Consider the following 22343-nt stretch of genomic DNA (forward strand, 5'->3'; position numbering starts at 1 on the left):
AAATTTTGATGAAATACATTGAAGAAAACACAAACGTATAGAAAGTTATTCTGTGCACATGGATCAGAATAATTAATATTGTTAAACTGTCTGTACCACCTGAAACATCTATAGAATCTATGTAATCCCTATCAAAATTCCAATGTCATTTTTCACAGAAACAGAAAAAATAATCCTACAATGTGAATAGCAAAAACAAACAAAAATCCAGTTAAAGGTTGGCAGAGGACTTGAGTAGACATTTTACCAAAGAAACATACAAGTGGCCAACAAGTATGTAAAAATGTGCTCAACATCACTAATCATCTGGGAAATGAAAATCTAACCATGATCACTTCTCACCTCTTAGAGTGGCTATTATCAAGAAGTCAAGAGATAACAAACACGGGTGTGGATGTGGATAAAACATAACCATGGTACACTATTGATGGGAATGTAAATTGGTATATCCTCCTGGAAAACAATATGGAGTTTTCTTAAAAATTTAAAATAGAATTACCATATGATCCAGAAATCCCACTTCTTTTCTTTTTGAATTTTATTTATTTTTTATACAGCAGGTTCTTATTAGTTATCAATTTTATACCTATTAGTATATATATGTCAATCCCATTCCCCCAATTCATCACATCACCACCACCACCACCACTTTCTCCCCTTGGGGTCCATACGTTTGTTCTTTATATCTGTGTCTCAATTTCTGCCCTGCAAACCAGTTCATCTGTACCATTTTTCCAGGTTCTACATATATGTGTTAATATATGATATTTGTTTTTCTCTTTCTGACTTACTTCACTCTGTATGACAGTTTCTAGATTCATCTACGTCTCTACAAATGACCCAATTTCATTCCATTTTATCGTTGAGTAATATTCCATCATATATATGTACCACATCTTCTTTATCCATTTGTCTGTCGATGGGCATTTAGGTTGCTTCCATGACCTGGCTATTGTAAATAGTGCTGCAATGAACATTGGGCTGCATATGTCTTTTTGAAATATATATTTTTTCTGGGTATATGCCCAGTAGTGGGATTGCTGGGTCATATGGTAATCCTATTTTTAGTTTTTTAAGGAACCTCCATACTGTTCTCCATAGTGGCTGTATCAATTTACATTCCCACCAACAGTGCAAGAGCATTCACTTTTCTCCACACCCTCTCCAGAATTTGTTGTTTGTAAATTTTCTGATGATGCCCATTCTAACTGGTGTGAGGTGATACATCACTGTAGTTTTGATTTGCATTTTTCTGATAATTAGTGACATTGAGCAGCTTTTCATGTGCTTCTTGGTCATCTGTATGTCCTCTTTGGAGAAATGTCTATTTAGGTCTTCTGCCCATTGTTTGATTAGTTTTTTTTTTAATATTGAGCTGCATGAACGGTTTATATATGTTGGAGATTAATCCTTTGTCCATTGATTCATTAGCAAATATTTTTTCCCGTTCTGAGGGTTGTCTTTTCATCTCGTTTGTGGTTTCTTTTGCTTTGCAAAAGTTTTAAGTTTCATTAGGTCCCATTTGTTTATTTTTGTTTTTATTTCCATTACTCTAGGAGGTGGATCAAAAAACATCTTGCTGTAATTTATGTCAAAGAGTGTTCTTCCTATGTTTTCCTCTAAGAGTTTTTTGGTGTCTGGTCTTACATTTAGGTCTTTAATCCATTTTGAGTTCATTTTGTATATGGTGTTAGGGAGTGTTCTAATTTCATTCTTTTACATGTAGCCGTCCAGTTTTCCCAGCACCACTTATTGAAGAGGCTCTCTTTTCTTCATTGTATATCCTTGCCTCTTTTGTAATAGATTAGTTGACTATAGGTGTGTGGGTTTGTCTCTGGCTTTCTATCCTGTTCCATTGATCTATATTTCTGTTTTTTTGCCAGTACCATATTGTCTTGATTACTGTAGCTTTGTAGTATAGTCTGAATCAGGAACTCTCATTCCTCCAGCTCCATTTTTTTCCCTCAAGACTGCTTTGGCTATTCGGGGTCTTTTGTGTCTCCATACAAATTTTAAGATTTTTTTTTGTTCTAGTTCTCTAAAAAATGCCATTGGTAATTTGATAGGGATTGCATTGAATCTGTAGAAGCAATCCCATTTCTGAAAGAGGTGAATTCACTCTCTTGAACAGGTATGTGTTTTTCCATATTCAATTCAGCATTATTCACAATAACCAAGACATAGAAACAACCTAAGTTTCCTTCGACATATGAATGGATAATAAAAATGTTATATATATATATATATATATATATATATATATATATACACACACACACACACACACACACATATATATATATAGTTGAATATTATTCAGCTATCAACAAGAAGGAAATCCTGCCATTTTCAGTAACATGGATGGACCTTTTAGCCATATTGTTAAGTGAAATAAGTCAAAGACACATATTCTATATTCTTACTTTTATGTGAAATCTAAAAACATCAAACACATAGAAACAGAGAGTAGAATTGTGTTTGCCAAGGCCTGAGTCATGGGCAAAATACAGTGATGTTGGTCTAAGATTATAAACTTTCAGTTATAAGATGAACAGATTCTGGGGACCTAATAAATAGCATGGTGAGTATAGTTAACAATACTGTATTGTACACTTGAGAGTTGCTATGAGAGTAGAACTTTAATATTCTTACTATAACAACAACAAAATGGTAATTATGTTAGGTGAAAGACATGTTAAGTAACCTTATTGTGGTAAAAAATTCACAATATATGTGTATCAAACCGCCACATTGTATACCTTAAACTTACACAATATTATTTGTCAATTTTATCTGAATATAGCTGGGTTAAGGGAAAAGAAAATATAATTTGAAGAAAATGTTGAGGGAAAATATCCCATCTACAAATAAGATGATAGCAACAGATCCAGATAGTCAGCATGAGGAGCCAAACCTTCAGGTCAGTTCTCATTTCACCCCTCACCTCTTGAAAAGTGCAAAAATCCTGTGTTTTGGGTCTCTCATTCTTAGCTATTCTGGCTTCTTATGATCCCTTGTCCAAGATGCAATAGTTACTTGCTGTGGTTTCACCAGGATATGCACCTTAACTCTTGCTGACCTACTCATTCTTCTAAAAATGTACCTGGTCCCATTCTCTTCTATCCCCACTCACTCTCTGCCCAGTGACTGCAGCTAATCTGGTAAATGAATCAGGGTAATGTAATTGTAGGTGTTCAAATATGAATATACATATTAACTGTCCCAAGTAACTCCTGTGTATTTTTTTTAACATATTTCAGAAGAGAAGTGCCTTTGGGTTCACTGTTCCTTTAACCATATTCTCTGACAGCCCTACAAGATGCTTCCCTCCTGAATTCTTACAGATTTATTTTAAACCCTCAAGCCGAGGTTCTTCATTTCTCTTAATACAAAGGCACAGTAATCTGGTTGGTCTGGATCCTTCCAAAACAATATTGTTTGAAGATCTTTCCATACAGGTTAATATGGATCTACCCCATTCCCATTGACTGCTGCATTATGTTCCACAGTATAACTTATACCATAGTTTATTGTCATTCCCCTTTTGATAGATGTTTAGGTTATTTATATTTTTTCATTATTATAATCAATGCTGAAATAAACATCTTTATTGTATATGCACCAACCTCTCTGTAGACACTCAAAAGTGAAATTTCAGGGACATAGAGTATTTGGTCTTTTTGGTAACAATAAACAAAGAAAAAGTTCCCTCCAGTATGACTACCATTTTTTATCTTCAGCCAGTAGTGTATAATAATTACCCATTTCCATATATTTTGCCAACACTTGTTCTTATGAAACTTGTAAATATTTTCCAGTCAAATGAGTGGAAAATTGTTCTCATTTTACTTTTTATTATTTATTTTTAAATTTTTATTGGAGTATAGTTTATTTAAAATATTGCATTAGTTTCTGCTGTACAGCTAAGTGAATCAGTTATACATATACATATATACACCCTTTCTAAGATTATTTTCCCATATAGGTCATTACAGAGTATTGAGAAGAGTTCCCTGTGCTATACAGTAGGTCCTTATTAGTTATCTATTTTATATATAGTAGTGTGTATATATGTCAATCCCAATCTCCCAATTTATCCCTCCCGCCTTTTCCCCTCTGGTAACAATGTTTGTTTTCTACATATGTGACTCTATTTCTGTTTATAAATAAGTTCATTTGTCCTATTTTTTTTTAGATTCCACATGTAAGCAATATCATATTTGTTTTTCTCTGTCTAACTTACTTCACTCAGTATGACAATCTCTAGGTCCATTCATATTGCTGCAAATGACATTATTTTGTTATTTTTAAATTGAATTTCCATGATTAGTAGTGAGGTCAAACATCTTTTTATAGGTTTATTGCCTATATAAAATCCATCTGTGAATTGTTAATTTTTTATTCATGTTGCATTTTTAAATTATTTGTATGATTTTTATATGTACTAGACATAAATCTTGTGTTATATGTGGCTACCTTAACTTTTTATGTTATTTTTACTGTTTAAATGGTTTTAATTTTCAGTAATATGGAACATATATCTATTATGAGACTTAAGAGATTACTGTGTTTTTTTTTTCATGCTGGTATCCCCTCTTAAGGAGTGAATTTCTTGAGAGCAGCTGTGTTTTATTCATGTCCATAGGAACCAGCAAAAAGCCTGGATTATTGGTAGCTTTTCAGTCAATGTATTTGTAGCAACGAGTTGATGATGCTTTTAACCCAAAGGGATGACAGTGACTCTCAGAATAAATAAATGAGTAAAAAGAAATTTTGGGGAAACTTATAAAGCTTGAGATTCCTTGTTTTATATAATTTGTAGTAATAATCCCTTTCTGTCAACTCCAAGAAAAGTTACTCTTCAATCTGTTCTTCTAGATCTTGGTCTAAATCTCTCACAGTATTTCTCCCTTTTACCTTTTTCCCCAGCATGTCTCTGAGAGATGAAGTTTCCCAAAACAGAATCAGCTTCCCAGATCCCCACCCAGGGGTGGTATTTGTACCGAGGTAGCTTTGAAGTTTAAAGCTGTCCCAATACCCTACTCTCTTGAATTCCTTCTCAGGAAAAAACAAGATGGTGAAGGGAACAGGGATAGGCAGGGAAACCTTACCAGCTGAGCCTGTATCATACAGGGTGATTCTCTGTAAGAAATATGCAAAAGGAGCACAGTCTCCATGCAGTCCCATTCAGGGACATGCTGAATAGATTTCCAAGAATGGAGAGGGCCTCATGTACTTAGAGAAATTATTGTGTTTAAGACAGCCCAGCTTCCTTTCTTGCCCCATGCTAGTATAAAGTAGTTTCACCATAACTTTACCCAGTTAAGGGAAGGAAAACAAAAACGATTTACTGGTGCCATGCAATGTTGTGGAAACGTAAATGAAGACAAATTCAAGATAACAACCATGGATTCTGAAGTTTCAAATATTTTTTTATTAATAAAAAGTACAATAATCAAACGTAACAAGATTGTTTAGTTCCCAAACATACACCCTGCCTGGATGCCACAGAGGAAATGTCCCATTGAACGAGAACGTAGTAATCTATAAGTGACCATGCTAACTGAGGCAGTTTTTGAGTATCTCCAGGGACCTAACAGGCTTGAATATGAGAGATTGCTCACAATCTTAGTCTCACAGCCATGTCACTGGAGCAAGAACTAGTATAAAATAGAGAAAAAACAGGGTGCTGCTCTAAAGTACTGAAATAACAAGGCAGAGACATGAGTTATAAATACTAAAGCTTAATATGATGTTCTATAACTTCTTTAAACAAACAATGACAAAAAACAATCAATCATTTCACTGCAGGCTCCTTTCCCCAACACAAAAATGAACAGTCAATTTCTGGCACTGTTTTCCCACTGTGTCCTCCTGTCAAAAAACAAGGATGGACACCACTAGGGATTCTCTTCCTCTTTTTATTCAGAAATACAATGAAAACAGCACTGCATACAACATAGTTATAACGTCCAAAACAACTACTTATACTGATCCTGGGAAACATCTACTGGAAAGGAAGGAGAGTTTCTTAATAAACAAAATAGTGTCTCTCCCCCTGTCCCCAACCCACCACCAGAAAAAGAAATGGGAGGTAAAACCAGTATTTGAGAATCAAAGAAATATCCTGCCACTAGTATAAGTTCTATTCTCTTCCGTCCCACTCCCACCCCAACCACCCCACCCCACTTCCCTTCTACCTATACTGTTCAGAATATAATAAGTGTGGAAAGACAAAATGTAACTGGTGATGCTGGACTGGCCAAAGTTTGAAGGGCTGTGGGAGATTGCCTCTGTGCTTCTGACAGGGTGACATGTAATGTGGTCCAGGCAGAGTGAGGAAAGGGGAAGAATACAGCTTTTACAGCAATGGATTTTGCCTACTTATTCCTTTAGACCCTAATATGCTTTGAGTATAAAAACAGATGAGAATCTTATAGTTAGCAATGAAGAGAATGTAGGGAAAGTGAGAGGAAGAGATAATATTGCTTCCAGTGACCACTCTTCAATTATCCTTTTTACTTACTCAAATTTAGCTCTTTATCATCCAGGAAGCCTAATCCTCTCCTTTTTCTAGGGTAAATATAGAGTACTATAATTATCATCATAATGGTAATCATAATACTTTGTTGTTCATTTAAGGATCACTTGTAATTTTTGCCAACATCCATTAATGAGAATCCTCACAACAATCCTGTGAGGTAGGTATTTGGATCCCCATTTTACAGATGGGTTAACTGAGGCACAGAGAGGCGATGTGACTTGCCTAAGATCAATAAAGTGAGAGATGGGAAAATATGGAAGAGAGGTAACTTAGGGTAGCACCTCTATTGTCAGAGAGCCATATTTACCAGTGAGAAAAGACAGTGCTAAGTGTTTCTTTAAATTGGGCACAGCTACTTTCTTCAGTATACCTATTTCTATATAGCTATTAACACACTAGGGAAGATCAATAATTTCCCTTGGCTTATTAAAGATTAGATCAATTCCCAATGGTTTTGCTCCTCGGAAAACCTTTTGAGGGTAGGATACACCCCAAGTTCCTGGAACTCAGGTCATCGAAATCTCTAACTCCTGAATTTTGCAGATCACTTTGTTTCAAAGAGCTGTTAGAGTTCTAAAACTGTTACTATCATGTACATAAGCACTGTGTTCTAAGTGTTCCCACAGGTGTACAGGCTAACAATTCAGATACCACTATACAGGTACTCTGGAACTGAACAAGTAAGTAAGTAGATGGCAACGTGTGGGAGCCAGGTTTCTCACTGTTGGAGTGGAAGGTTAGAGTGAACAAAGGCAAAAGGCTAGGATAAGATGATCCATGTGGTAAGGGATTGGAGTAGGAGACATCAGTATGAACTCATGTTTAGCTTAATAAAGATATGGATGATTACATACAAAAATATTTGTAGATATGTATGTATAGATATACATGGGTTAGTGCACACACATATATTTCCTTGCTCTGTTAGCTGAGATGACTTAGAAGCAAAAATACAAGTAGCAACAAGCATACCTAATGCCCAGATCTTCATTTCTAATACAATTTTCCATTAAAAGAAACCAGGACTCCTTAAAGAAATGGTTGATTACAGGATTCAGCAAAAAAAATATAGAGGATGAGCTTGCAGCATCTTGTAGTGCTGGAAAATAAAGGTGTGCTAAAAAAAAGATGGGGGTCTGTCAAAAGAACATGGAAATCAACCCAAAAGAGTGCCCAACGACCAATGCTGGAACAATTTGAGTAACAAAATAAGTTGCATTGGACTATAACCCAAAGTACTAAATAAATATCCATAAGTCCATACTGATACAAGAAAATGATTGCATAAATAAATAAATGAGGGAGAAAAGACAACTCTACCACACAGAATTCCAAATAATTTATGTAGATACTCACCCTCAGGCATGTAGTACATAGCTAACCACTCCTTAAGTGTGGGCTGCACATAGTGATTTCCTTCCAAAGGGTTTCCTTCCACCTTATGGAAGTGATTTCCTTCCACCTTATGGAAGGTGGGGTGGAATACAGAGGAGAAACCTGACAAACACTATCTCAGCCAGGTGATCAAGATTAACATCAAGGGTATAAGTCATGTTAATATGATGTGATGAAAATGGCAGTTCACCTCTGTGGTCTTCCTCCCCCAAACCTATAAGCTCAGTTTAATCATGAGAAAAACATCAGACAGATATTAATTGAGGGACCCCTTGAAACTGCCAAGGTCATAGGAAACAAGGAAAGTCTGAGAAATTGTCACAACCAAGAGAAGCCTAAGGATATATGACTACTAAATGTGATGTGGTATCCTGAACAGGATGCTGGAAAAGAAAAAGGATATTAGGTAAAAACTAAGAAAATCTGAATGAAGTTTGGACTTTAATTAATAATAATGTATCATTACTTCATTAATTGCAACAAATGTACATCTAATGAAAGATGTTAGTAATAGGGAAAACTGGGTTTGAGATATAGGGAAACTCTGTACTATCTTCAGAATTTTTCTGTAAATCTAAAACTGTTTTAAAATAAAAACTTTATTTAAAAAGAATTTAAGAATTTATTCTCACAAACCTTTCTGTCTTGCCTATAATGCACTCCACCTAATGTACTCAGCAGTTCATATTCTTCATAGTTTTTCCTGAATTTTCCAATCATAATTATCAATAGTAATGTTCAATTGCCAATCATCTACAAATGGAGGAATTCCACTGCAATAAATTCCAAGATATTATTCAACCCTATCGATCAAGGCCATTTTCCATGCCCTAGGCAACTGTCCACATAATGGTGGTTAGCTGGTGTGAGCACAGCAAATTCAATTAATTCCAAATGCTACCTAAGAGAGACAATTATTTTCCATCTCACTGTCTATTTAGCAAAGTTCCATGTGCTTTTGGTGTGGTACAGTATTATACTGTATTCGAGTACCTGTGCTCCATGAAATACTCTTAATGAATGTTGATATATTTCTTAAAGAATATGGAAATAATTTGTAAAGATTTTATCATTATTTGGAGGGAAGAGAGCAATGAAAATAGGGTTAGAATTGTTTCCTGACCATAGACAATTAATAAAGCATTAACAAAGTCCCTCATTACTTTGCAGGAAAAAATTTGAATAAAGACTTAGAGATACCAATATTTGGAATTCTAATTTGATTATCCTAGTTAGTACAACACTATGTTTTATAGTCTTTATTTATAAATAGATCATATGCTCCAATGCAAAAGATCCTGATGGGCACAGGTCAGTTATGAACTCTGGAAAAGGAGTCTAAAATCCAAACTCTGGAGAAAATGGGTAAGCCCTTAGACTCTACTGTGAAATACCATATCAACTACTCAATTATAAGCTTAACTTATGTATGATGGCAATTCACCTTTAACAACATGTCTTACACCTGCATAGGAGTCCCCTTTAACAGATTGGCCCTAGATATTTCCTAGTGCTTTAACAATTAGTCTACAGTGTGGAACTTGCACACTTAAAGTCAGGGTAAAACTTATATCAAAATAACAAGGCTAAAATAGTAAAAATCTACATATCAATTTGAAAAATACAGGTAGTCCTTAAATTTATGAGGGTTTATGGTCTGAAAAGACACTGTAACTTGAAATGAGGTAAAGCAAACCTGAGATATTATAGAAAGTGTTAGAATAGAAAAACTGTGTTCCTAATGTTATATATCAACGACCACAAGCACATTTTACTTACAATTTAGTCAACTGTAAATGATTTTGTGAGTGGTCTAAATTTTTCTGAAGCCTAACATATAAACTTGGACAAATACTGCAACCAATCATGTAAATTTTTCTTTAATTTGGTTTAATAATGTGATCCCTGGGAGAATGGGTGTGCAGGTCTGTAAGGCCTCAAGGAAACATCTGGGGAAGGAATCTGACCCGTATTTGTCTCATCTGTAAAATATTAATGATGGGTAGGACTAGATAGCTAATAGGATCCCTTCTTGGTGCTAGAATTCTATGATTTAGTCAGACTAGGTGGCCTTGGGAAGTAATGACCTGAAGTATTCAAGAGAGACTTGTTGAATATCTGCCAAGGACAAGGGGTACCGTATGAAGACAACCTTTTCCAGGAGAGAGGCTGTGTCCACAATTAAGTGATGCAAACCTCCCCTCCCTGACCCCAGGAGAGGAAATATGCCATGTGGAGGTAGATCTGAGGTCCAGGGCCTGGAACAGAGGGTTTTATGTCCCAGAGACTATTATAAAACACTGATTGGGTAAACAAGTGTGTATATTATGCAACATGCTATAATGGCTAAAATAAATGGCTTAGATGTTCATAGCAGTTGCAGAACATCAAATTGCTTTCTGTTTGTCAGTTTTCACTAAATGCCTCTTATAGTTCCATTTGAAACATAGGAATGCATGCTAATAATGCCATGTACTTAACACATTTTTTTCTTCCAACCCCTCACCTCTGTATAACATGGCCCCAGTGTGTCATTTCTCATCATGCAATATGCACATAACAGTTGTTTTATGTAAACAGAAGAATAAACAGTACAGTGTAGCCCCTCAAGACATTGTCTCAACAGATTGCCATTTGAATGAGACTTGTGATTATAGCACTTTTGATATCCTATCCATAAAAAGTCCTCCTCTATTTGTTTTCAGGATCATCCTGGGTCTACTTGTTCCTGTCACTGCCCAACTTACTCTCCTGGAACACTTTTTACCCTACTGGCACGTCGATGTGTGCTTTGAATTTTTGTTCAAATTTAACAAAACAAAGAATGTAATTGTGCAGCAAAATCTTTAATCCTGAAGGAGGAGGAGAAAGAAGAGGAGGAAAAGGAGAAGAACAAAAAGATCCTTTCATTCCCTTTGATGGACTAAAGAAGCAAGAAGCACCAGCACTGTCTGAAAACCAAACTGTAAGAACAAATAGGATTGGCTTTACAAAACCTTGGAGCTTGGTATGGGACTCAGCTTATTCACTGAGAATGTGCCCTATACTCAGGACCCAAATCCCTGTAAATCTTACCAGCCAACTACAATGTTATGCCCTCTTCTGTCTAGGAACTTGAAAAAAGTCAATTTAGGACACTACCAACCACTTTGATGTACTGATTCAGAAATATGATAAGAATTCTATAAAACAAGAGGAAAATAAGAACAAAAAGCAGCGTATGTTTGTTCACAGCCTTGAATTTGATTCCTGTTTTCTTATTGTAGGAAAAATGTCCTATCTCATAACAGGGACGGGAGGGGGGCAACCATGGGTGCCGCACTGGAATTCAACCCATGCGGAGGTTGAAAAAACTGGGGACTGGTCAGTGGAGAAATGAACGTGGAATATAAAGAGTCCCTATGGAAGATCAGCTATATTTTCCTCCAGTTTCGTCAGCCTGGCTCAGTGAACTGTTCCAATCCCATCCCAGAGGCAAGCTGAGTCAAAGAGGAAAAGATGGTCATGATCCCATTGCGCGCGCGCGCACACACACACACACACACACACACACACACACACACACACACACACACAAGAAAGAGACCAGTGCAGCTCTTCTAGTGCAGTCTGTGCCGCTCACATGGTGTCATGGCGCCGGCGGTGCAGAGACAGGTGGTCAGAGCGAGAAAAGCTACGATTGCAGTCTGTGCACCGGAAAGGCTTGATGCCTGTGTGCTTGCGGAAATGGCGGGTTAGCTCATCTGAGCGAGCAAATTTCCAGGAGCAGCCATCCCAGGTGCATTTATAAGGCTTCTCTCCTAAAAAAGGGAATATGACAAAACAAAGGGAGTCAGATAAGAGACGTTTGGATCCCGAAAAGATAACAGAGTACATAACCTTTTATAAAGTCAAAAAATTAAGCAATCACTTTAAAGACATGTTCTCTTTCACCTTTACTGAAGTCCCAAAGAGAAGCCACGATGGTTGAATGGAAAACACATAGGCTGTGCCTCAAACAGGCCTTTGCTTGAATCCTGGCTCTAGTACATAGTAGTTGTGTGACCTTAAATAAGTCACTTCTCCCTGGCTGGATCTCTGTTTTTTCATCTCTAAAGAGGGATAAAAATATCTCACAAGGTTGTATGAAACATTTTATCCTTTAAACACAGCCAATAAATGATAAAGCTGGGATCAAAACCCAAATCTTTGACATTTTCCACTATACCACACGGTAGTAACTGTATTTTCTCCTCTAATAGCTCCCCAAAAATAATAGTCTAAAATAGAGCTATACACACAGGAAGAATGTGTGGTTCACTGGAATGGGTCTTCAGTTAAGACTACAGGCCTTTTTCTGTAAAAGATCAGAAACTCAGTGGCATGGAATGGGGTGAGGAGAAGTGTCAAGTCAAACTTTTTGAAATAGTTACATGCTTGCTCAGTACCCCCAGGTTGCACCTGGGTTATATATGGAATATGTATGCTTTGGGTAGAAAACTATATGAAAAAAATGTAATATAAAAAACATTAACACAGTATAACCCCATAATGGTGTATATGTCACATAACACATATTTATATACTCAGAATAAAGGCAATATCAACACACTTAAATATAAATTATGAGAGAAATTATTAACAGTGAGTGAATATCTGGAAAGTGAGGATGAGAATGAGAAGAGAAGATGAGAATCAGGTGAGAAGAGAATTTTTACTTTTCACCTTCCTGTATTGTTGGAATGTTTTAAAAATCATGTAGCTGTATCTTATAATAAAAATTTAAACGTAAAAAGGTAAGACGGTATGAGCAAAAAATAAATATTAACTATGGTTAAGTTAAGATTATGGGGTTAGGGTAACGATTGTTTTCTTTTTAATGTGCTTCTCTACTTCCCATCTTCTATGATGAGCATGTATAATCTTATAATCATAAATAAGAGATAATGTAGGTATTGGGTTGGCCAAAAAGTTCGTTTGGGTTTTTCTGTAACATCTTATGGAAAAACTTGAATGAACGTTTTAGCCAACCTGTACAAAATGTATTGGTATTTTAATGGTCTTTCTTACTTTGGCTCTTTCTCCTCTTCTCCTTATAAATACTCCAGAGCATTTTATTTTATGTTGTTCTAAATTCTGGTGGCAATCTTGTTTGCATATGCTGTTTTTCAACTTACTGCTCAACACTTATCAATCCTCCTAAGTGCTTACTAATTAACTGTACAGCTTTCAAACAATGGGCAACAGAATGGAATTCACTCTGACTCACAGTTGTGGAAAATACCAAGGCAACTATTTTGAGGATTAAATATGCCAATTACTGATCATTTCAATATACAGAAATTGCTGCATTAGCTGCTAAGAAGAATGAGATAGAGTTGGATGTAGTGAGAACAAAAGACGGCCAATGAAATGTTATAAAATGAAAAGAAAAAGCTACTGAATGGCTATGCACCACACACATACACACACACAGAGTAGGATCCCATTTATGTTCTCTAAACTTCTCTACCTCTGTGTCTCTGTGTCTGTCTCTCTGTTTTTCTCTCTCTCCCTCTCACACACACACACAACCCCCAAACAAAGACAAAAGATCTGGAAGACTACACAGCAAAATACCAGTGGAAAGGAGAATGAGACTGTAGATGGTGTTTAGTGTGTAAATGGGATTTTTCAGTTTGGTCTATATAATTCCATTCCATCTCCACACCTCCAAACACTGCTATACATTTTGTTGCAATCTCTCAAGAATTTCTCTTACTTCTATCTTCTCTACAATCAAATGAAGAAAATTTGACTTGTAAAGCAGTGACACCCTGTGGTGATAAGAGCTCATTGCTAGAATACACAGATTACACAATTCAGCAAGGAGACCAATTTTTCCTATTGCAAAAGCTGTTACCTTTTATTATCATTGAACAGGCTCCTGTTTGTGCTAATGCACTTCATGTGGTACAACTCAACTCATGACCTTCATCAATACATCATCGATATTGAAGGACAAAACATACATAGGGAAAATAATAATATAAAATGTACATATTAGGGGCTTCCCTAGTGGCACAGTGGTTGAGAGTCCACCTGCCGATGCAGGGGACGCAGGTTCGTGCCCCGGTGCAGGAGGATCCCACATGCCACGGAGCGGCTGGACCCATGAGCCATGGCCGCTGAGCCTGCGCGTCCGGAGCCTGCGCTCCGCAACGGGAGAGGCCACAACAGTGAGAAGCCCGCGTACCGCAAAAAAAAAAAATGTACATATTAGCTATGTGACAAAGTATGATATAAGTTCCAAGGCTTAATAATCTGTGCGCTAGTGTGAAGGCATTAAGCTTGAAACATGGGTAGGTTTAGATGGGTAGAACAGTAGGTGAAAAGCAACCCAGTCAGTTGGGGGCATGGGCCGGTAGGAAGTACCATAAATGATGCATGGGGCATGGGATCAGCCATCCTGAATTCTGTAAAAATCTTTACAGAATTTCCATGAGATGGTCCCTATTACAAAGGCCAGACTAAAGAATTTGGATTTTAGCATGAAATGTAGTGACATACCAAAGAGGGGGGCAGTGAGAGTAGTCTGCCTCAGATATAGGCAATAAGGGGGATGCATTGACTATAAAGAATTTTAAAACAAAATAAACTAAACGTTTGCTCTTTGTTATCATCATGTTCCAGTTGTAAGTCAATGATAAGATACTCCTTCTGGCTATGACATCTCCCACTGCCCTGTCCCTCTTGGTACACCACTGCCAGAAGGCAGTGGTTGGGGGGTGGGGGGAGTGTGCAACACTAAACACCTTTTGAACTCGAGAGTGACTTGATCAAATCTGAATGTTGAAATGATCTAGCCATGATATGCAAGATGGATTACAATGAATACAAGGCTACTGGTGTAATCTATTGTCTGGCACATACTGGTACTCAAATCATTTATTGATTTGATGAAGGAATCAATAATAAATGTAACAGAAGATTGAAGTAAATAAAATCAGAAATAAGAGAAGAGACATTACAATGGATGCCACAAAAATAAAAAGGATTATAAGGGACAATTATAAACAGTTATATGCCAAAAACTAGACAACTTATAAGAAATGGATAAATTCCTAGAAACATAACCTACAAAAACTGAATTAAAACATAGTAAGCTTGAATAGATCAATAAAAAATAAGGAAATTGAATCAGTAATCAAAAATCTCTAAACAAAGAAAACCCCAGGACCAGAGGTCTTCACAAGTGAATTCTACATCCAAAGAATTTATACTAATTCTCCTTAAATCTTCCAAAAAATGGGAGAGGAAGGAACACTTCCAAACTCATTCCATGAGAACAGCATCACCCTGATATCAAAACCAAACAAAGCAGAAGATAAGAAAACTATAGGCCAATATCCTTGATGAATATACATGCAAAAATCCTCAATAAAATCCTAGCAAACTGAATTCCACTGTACATTAAAAAGACTATAGGGGGCTTCCCTGGTGGCGCAGTGGTTGAGAGTCTGCCTGCCGATGCAGGGGACACAGGTTCGTGCCCCGGTCCGGGAAGATCCCACAGGCCGCGGAGCGGCTGGGCCCATAAGCCATGGCCGCTGAGCCTGCGCGTCCGGAGCCTGTGCTTCGCAATGGGAGAGGCCACGACAGTGAGAGGCCCATGTACCACAAAAAAAAAAAAAAAAAGATTATACACCATGATCAAGTTGGACTTATCCCTGGGATGATGCAAGGATGGTTCGATATACTTAAATCAATGAACGTGATAAAACACATTAACAAATTTAAGAAAAAATCTGCATGATCATCTTAATAGATGGAGTAAAAGCACTTGAAAAAGTTCAGTATCCATTCATAATTAAAATGCTCAACAAAGTAGGTATATAAGAACTTACTTCAACACAAGACACACATGACAACAACTAACATCACAATCAATAGCAAAAAACTAAAAGCTTTTGTCCTAAGATCCAGCACAAGGTAAGGAAGCTGACTCTTCCCCTTTCTTTTTTTCATCGTACTGGAACTCATAGCCATAGCATTATACAAGAAAAGGAAATAAAAAAGTCACCCAAGATGCTCAACATCACTAATTATTAGAGAAATGCAAATAAAAATTACAATGAGGTACTACCTCACACTGGTCAGAATGACCATCATTAAAAAGTCTACAAACAACAAATGGTGGAGAGGGTGTGGAGAAAAGGGAATCCTCCTACACTATTGGTAGGAATGTAAGTTGGTACAGCCACTATGGAAAACAGTATGGAGTTTCCTTAAAAAACTTAAAGGAAAGTTGCCATATGATCCAGCAATCCCATTCCTTGGCATATATCTGGACAAAACTAAAATTCAAAAAGATACATGCAACCCCTATGTTCATAGCAGCACTATTCATGATAGCCAAGACATGGAAACAACCTAAATGTCCATAGCCAGATGAATGGATAAAGAAGATGTGGTACATATATACAATGGAATATTACTCAGCCATGAAAAAGAATGAAATAATGCCATTTACAGCAACATGGATGGACCTGGAGATTATCATACTAAGTGAAGTAAGCAAGAGAAAGACAAATACCATACGATATCATTTATATGTGGAATCTAAAATGTGACACAAATGAACCCATCTGTGAAACAAAAATAGATTCACAGACATAGAGATCAGACTTATGGCCAAAGGGGAGGGAGTGTGGGGGAGGGATGGATTGGGAGTTTAGTGTTAGCAGATGCAAACTATTATATATAGAGTAGATAAACAAGGTCCTACTGTATAGCACAGGGAACTATATTAAATATCCTGTGATAAACCATAATGGAAAAGAATATAAAAAAGAATGTATTCGTATGTATAACTGAATCACTTTGTTCTACAACAGAAATTAATGCAACATTGTAAATCAACTACACTTCAGTAAACGAAAGGCACCCAAAACAGAAAGGAAGAAAAAAGTTATCTTCATTTGCAGATGATATGATCATATATATAAACAACACCAATTTTTTTAACATCTTTATTGGAGTATAATTCCTTTACAATGATGTGTTAGTTTCTGCTTTATAACAAAGTGAATCAGTTATACATACACATATGTTCCCATATCTCTTTCCTCTTGCGTCTCCCTCCCTCCCACCCTCCCTATCCCACCCCTCTAGGTGGTCACAAACCACTGAGCTGATCTCCCTGTGTTATGTGGTTGCTTCCCACTAGTGATCTATTTTATGTTTGGTAGTGTATGTCTGTCCATGCCACTCTCTCACTTTGTCACAGCTTACCCTTCCCCCTCCCCCTATCCTCAAGTCCATTCTCTAGTAGGTCTGTGTCTTTATTCCCGTCTTACCCCTATGTTCTTCACGACTTTTTTTGTTTGTTTTCTTAGATTCCATATATATGTGTTAACATACAGTATTTGTTTGCTCTTTCTGACTTACTTCAACAGCAAATTTTAAACAAACAAAAACTGACCTAATTAAAGGATTTAGAATTAATTAAAGAATTCAGTAAACTTGCAATATACAAAATCAAAAGAGAAAAATCACTCATGTTTCTAAACACAAACAACAAAGTATCTGAAACAGAAATGAAGGAAACAATACAATTGAAAATAGCTACAAAAAGAATAAAATAGGAATAAATTTAACCAATGAGGTTAGAGACTTGTACACAGAAAATTATACAACACCAATGAAGGAAATTAAAGAAGGTACAGACATCTTTCCATCTGGAAAGATATCGCATGTTCGTGGATTGGTAAAATTAATATTGTTAAGATATCCATAACTCAAAATGACCTACAGATTCAATGTGACTCCTATCAAAACCCCAATGGTGTTCTTTACAGTAATAGAAAAAAGAATTCTAAAGTTCATGTGGAACTGCAAAAGACCCTGAATAGCCAAAGCAATTTTGATAAAAAATAATAAGGTTGGAGGCATTCCAAGTCCTGATTTCAAAATATATTACAAAGCTACAGTAATCAAAATAGTAAAGTACTGACATGAAAATAGAGATATAGACCAATGGAATAGAGAGCTCAGATAGAAATACATGCATCTATAGTCAATTGATCTTCAACAACGTGTCTATAACAAACAATGAGAGAATAATGTCTTTGATGAATGGTGTTGGAAAAACTGGATATCCACATACAGAAGAATGAAATTGGACCCTTATCTCATATCATATACAAAAATAAGCTCAAAATGGATTAACATCTAAAATGTAAAACCAGAAACCATAAAATTACAGAAGTAAACATAGGGGGGAAGCTTCTTTTATTGAAGTATAATTGATTTACAATGTTGTGTTAGTTTCAGGTGTAGAGCAAAATGAACTGAATCATTTCACTGTACACCTGAAACTAATACAACATTGTAAATATAAATAAATATATATATATATTTGAAGTTATATTTATACATGTGTATTTCTTACCAGATTATTTTCCGTTACAAGTTATTACAAGATACTGAATATAACTCCCTATGTTATGCAGTATATCCTTGTTTCTTATCTATTTTAAGTATAGTAGTTTGTATCTGTTAATCCCATAAATCTAAATTATCCCTCCCATAATCCTTTCCCCTTTGGTAACCATAAGTTTGTTTTCTATGTCTATGAGTCTGTTTCTATTTTGTATAGAGATTCATTTGTATTACTTTTCAGATTCCACATGTAAGTGATATCATATATTTGTCTTTGTCTGACTTACTTCACTAAGTATAATATTCTCTAGGTCCATCCATGTTGCTTGAAATGACAATATTTCATTCTTTTTTATGGCTGAGTAATATTCCATTATATATATACCACATCTTCTCAAACCAATCCTCTGTTGATGGGTAACTGTTTTTTTTCCCGTGTCTTGGCTGTTTTAAATAGTGCTGCTATGAACATGGGGTGCACGTATCTTTTCAAATTAGAGTTTTTATCTTTTCTGTATATATAACCAGGAATGGGATTGCTGTATCATATAGTAGCTTTACTTTTAGTTTTTAAAGGAATCTCCATACTGTTTTCAACAGTGGCTGCACCAATTTACATTCCCACGAACAATATAAGAGGGTTCCCTTTTCTCCACACCCTCTCCAACATTTACTATTTGTAGATTTTGATGATAGCCATTTTGACTAGTGTGAGATGATACCTCATTGTGGTTTTGATTTGCATTTCTCTAATAATTAGCAATGTTGAGCATCTTTTCATGTCCCTGATGTCCAACTGTATGTCTTCTTCGGAGAAATGTCTGTTTAAGTCTTCTGCCCATTTCTTGATTGAGTTGTTTGTTCTTTTAATATTGAGTTATATGTTTGTGTATTTTGGAAATTAACCCATTGTTGGTTGCATCATTTGCAAATATTTTCTTCAATTCCATAGGTTGTCTTTTCATTTTCTTTATGATTTTCATTGTTGTGCAAAAGAGTTTAAGTTTTATTAGGTCCAACTTATTTTTGCTTTTTTCCCTTTTGCATTGGGAGACTGATGTAAGAAAATATTCCTATGATTTATGTCCAAGAATATTTTCCCTATGTTCTCCTCTAGGAGTTGTATGGTGTCATGTCTTATATTTAGGTCTTTAAACCATTTTGAGTTTATTTTTGTATATGGTGTGAGGCAGTGTTCTAATTTCATTGATTTACATTAAACTGTCCAACTTTCCCAACACCACTTGTTGAAGAGACTGTCTTTTCTCCATTGTACGTTCTTGCCTCCTTTGTCATAGATTAATTGACCATAGGTGTGTGGGTTTATTGCTGGGCTCTCTATTCTGTTCCACTGAGCTATATGTCTGTTTTTGTGCCAATACCACAATGTTTGGATTCCTGTAGCTTTTTAGTATAGTCTGAATTCTGGAAGGGCTATACCTCCAGCTCTATTCATTTTCCTCAGGATTGCTGTGCCAATTCTGTTTTTCTGTAGTTCCATACAAATTTCAGGATTATTTAGGATTATTTAGGATTATTTAGGATTATTTTAGGATTATGTGAAAAATGTCACATGGGTACTTTGAGAAAGATTGCATTAAATCTGTAGATTGCTTTGGGTAGTATGGCCATTTTAACAATATTAATTCTTCTAATCTAAGAGCATGGGTTATATTTCCATTTCTTTGAATCCTCTTCAATTTCCTTTATGAATGTTTTATAGTTTTCACCTCCTAGGTTTAGATTATTCTTAAAGATTTTTGATGTGACTTTAAATGGTATTCGTTCATTGTTAGTGTAAAGAAATGCAACAGATTTCTGTATATTAATCTTGTATCCTGCTAACTTTCTTAATTCTTTTGTTAGTTCTAATAGATTTTGTGTGGAGACTATAGGGTTCTCTATATATATAGACGATCATTTCATCTGCAAATAGTGACAGTTTTACCTCTTCTTTTCCAAGTTGATACTTTTTATTTCCTTTTCTTGTCTGATTGTGGTGGCTAGAAATTCCAAAACTATGTTGAATAGAATTGGTGAGAGTCAGCGTCCTTGTCTTATTCCTGAATTTAGCTTGAAGGCTTTCAGCTTTTCACCATTGAGTATTGCATTGGCTGTGAGTTTGTTATAAATGGTTTTTAATATGTTGAGAAACATTCTCCCTTTACCCACTTTTATGAGTTTTTATCATGAATGGATGTTGAATTTTGTCACATGCTTTCTCTGCCTCTATTGAGATGATCATGTGTTTTTTGTCTTTCCTTTTGTTAATGTGGGGTATCACACTGATTGATTTGCAAATGTTGAGTCATCTGGAATGATTATGGTGCATGATCCTTTTTAGGCACTGTTGTATTTGGTTTGCTAGTATTTTGTTAAGGATTTTTGCCTGAATATTCCTCAAAGACATTGGCCTGTAATTTTCTTTTTCTTTTTCTTTTTTGTAGTGTCTGGTTTTGGTATCAGGGTGTTGGTGGCTTCATAGAATGAATTTGGGAGTGTTCCATCCTCTTAAATTTTTTTGGAATAGTTTTAGAAGGATAGGTATAATCTCTTCTTTGTATGTTTGATAGAATTCCCCAGTGAAGTCCTCTGTTCCCCGACTTTTGTTTGAAGGGAGTTTTTAAAATTACAAATCCTATTCCACTTTTAGTGATTAGTCTGTTCATATTATCTGTTTCTTTTTGAATCACTCTTGGCAAGCTGTATGTTTCTAGAAACTTGTTCATTTCCTCCAGGTTGTCCACCTTTTTGGTACATAACTTTTCATAGTATTCTCTTATAATGTTTTTTATGGATGTGTTATCAGATATTTCTCCTCTTTCATTCCTTATTTTATGTATTTGGGTCCTCTCTCTTTTCTTTTTGGTGAGCCTGTCTAGAATTTGTTGATTCTGTTTATCTTAAAAAAAAAAAAAAACCCAAAACAGCTCTTGGTTTTATTGACCTTTTCTGTTATTTAAAAAATCTATTTTATTTATTTACCCTCCAATCTTCATTATTTCATTCCTTCTGCTGACCATTGGTTTTGTTTGTTCTTCTTTTTTGAAATTCTTTTAGGTGGTAGGTTAGGTTGTTTATTTGATTATTCCTGTTTCTTGAGGAGGTCCTGTATTGCTATGAACTTGCCTCTTAGAACTGCTTCTGCTGCATCCCATAAATTTTGTAAGGTTGTGTTTTCATTTTTGTTTGTCTTTAGGTATTTTCTGATTTCTTCTTTGATTTCATCTTTGACCCATTGGTTATTTTAGTAGCATGTTTATTTTCCTCATGTTTGTTCTGTTTCTGTTTTTCTTTCTGTGTTTAATTTCTAGATTCACACTGCTGTTGTCATAATGATGCTTGAAATTATCTCCATCCTCTTAAATTTATGAGGCTTGTTTTGTTATCTAGTATATGGTCTACCTTAGAGAACATTCCATGCACACTTGAAAAGAATGTGTATTTTGATGTTTTGCTTTGTTTTGTTTTTTGGATATTGTGTCTTGTAGATATAAATTAAGTTCAACTGGTCTACTGTGTCATTTAGGACCTCTGGTGCCTTATTGAATTTTCTGTCTAAATGATATTTCCATTGATATCAGTGGTTATTAAAGGCCCCTACTAAGGTTGTATTACTATCCCTTTCTCCCTTTATGTCCCTTAGTATTTATTTTATATATTTACATGCTCCAATATAGGGTGCATAAATTTAACAAGTGTAATATTATCTTCTTGTATTGATCCCTTTATAATTTACGGTGTCTTTCTTTTTCTTTCTTTATGGCATTTGTTTAAAAAACCTACAACCAAGAATACTCTAACAAGCAAGGCTCTCATTCACATTCGATGGAGAAATCAAAAGCATTACAGACAAGCAAAAGCTAAGAGGATTCAGCACCACGAAAGCACTATACAACAATTGCTAAAGGAACCTCTCTAGGCAAGAAAGACAAGAGAACAGAACAAAAGAGGAAAGGAAGAAAAAAGGCCTACAAAAACAAACCCAAAACAATTAGGAAAA

At 35.7% G+C, this 22343-nt stretch overlaps 1 protein-coding gene across 2 annotated transcripts in view; it reads right to left on the reverse strand.

Moving 5' to 3' along the window:
- Window positions 1–11557: 11557 nt before the first annotated feature.
- Window positions 11558–22343, reverse strand: part of KLF8 (KLF transcription factor 8) — a 72656-nt gene continuing 61870 nt past the window's right edge. For both annotated transcript variants that reach the window (XM_060001588.1, XM_060001587.1), the window contains exon 5: window positions 11558–11739. In XM_060001588.1, coding sequence (XP_059857571.1) covers window positions 11558–11739 — 182 coding nt within the window. The remainder of the gene's footprint in view (window positions 11740–22343) is intronic.

Source organism: Delphinus delphis, chromosome X (genome assembly GCF_949987515.2).
Source record: "Delphinus delphis chromosome X, mDelDel1.2, whole genome shotgun sequence".
In the NCBI taxonomy this organism is placed as follows: domain Eukaryota; kingdom Metazoa; phylum Chordata; class Mammalia; order Artiodactyla; family Delphinidae; genus Delphinus; species Delphinus delphis.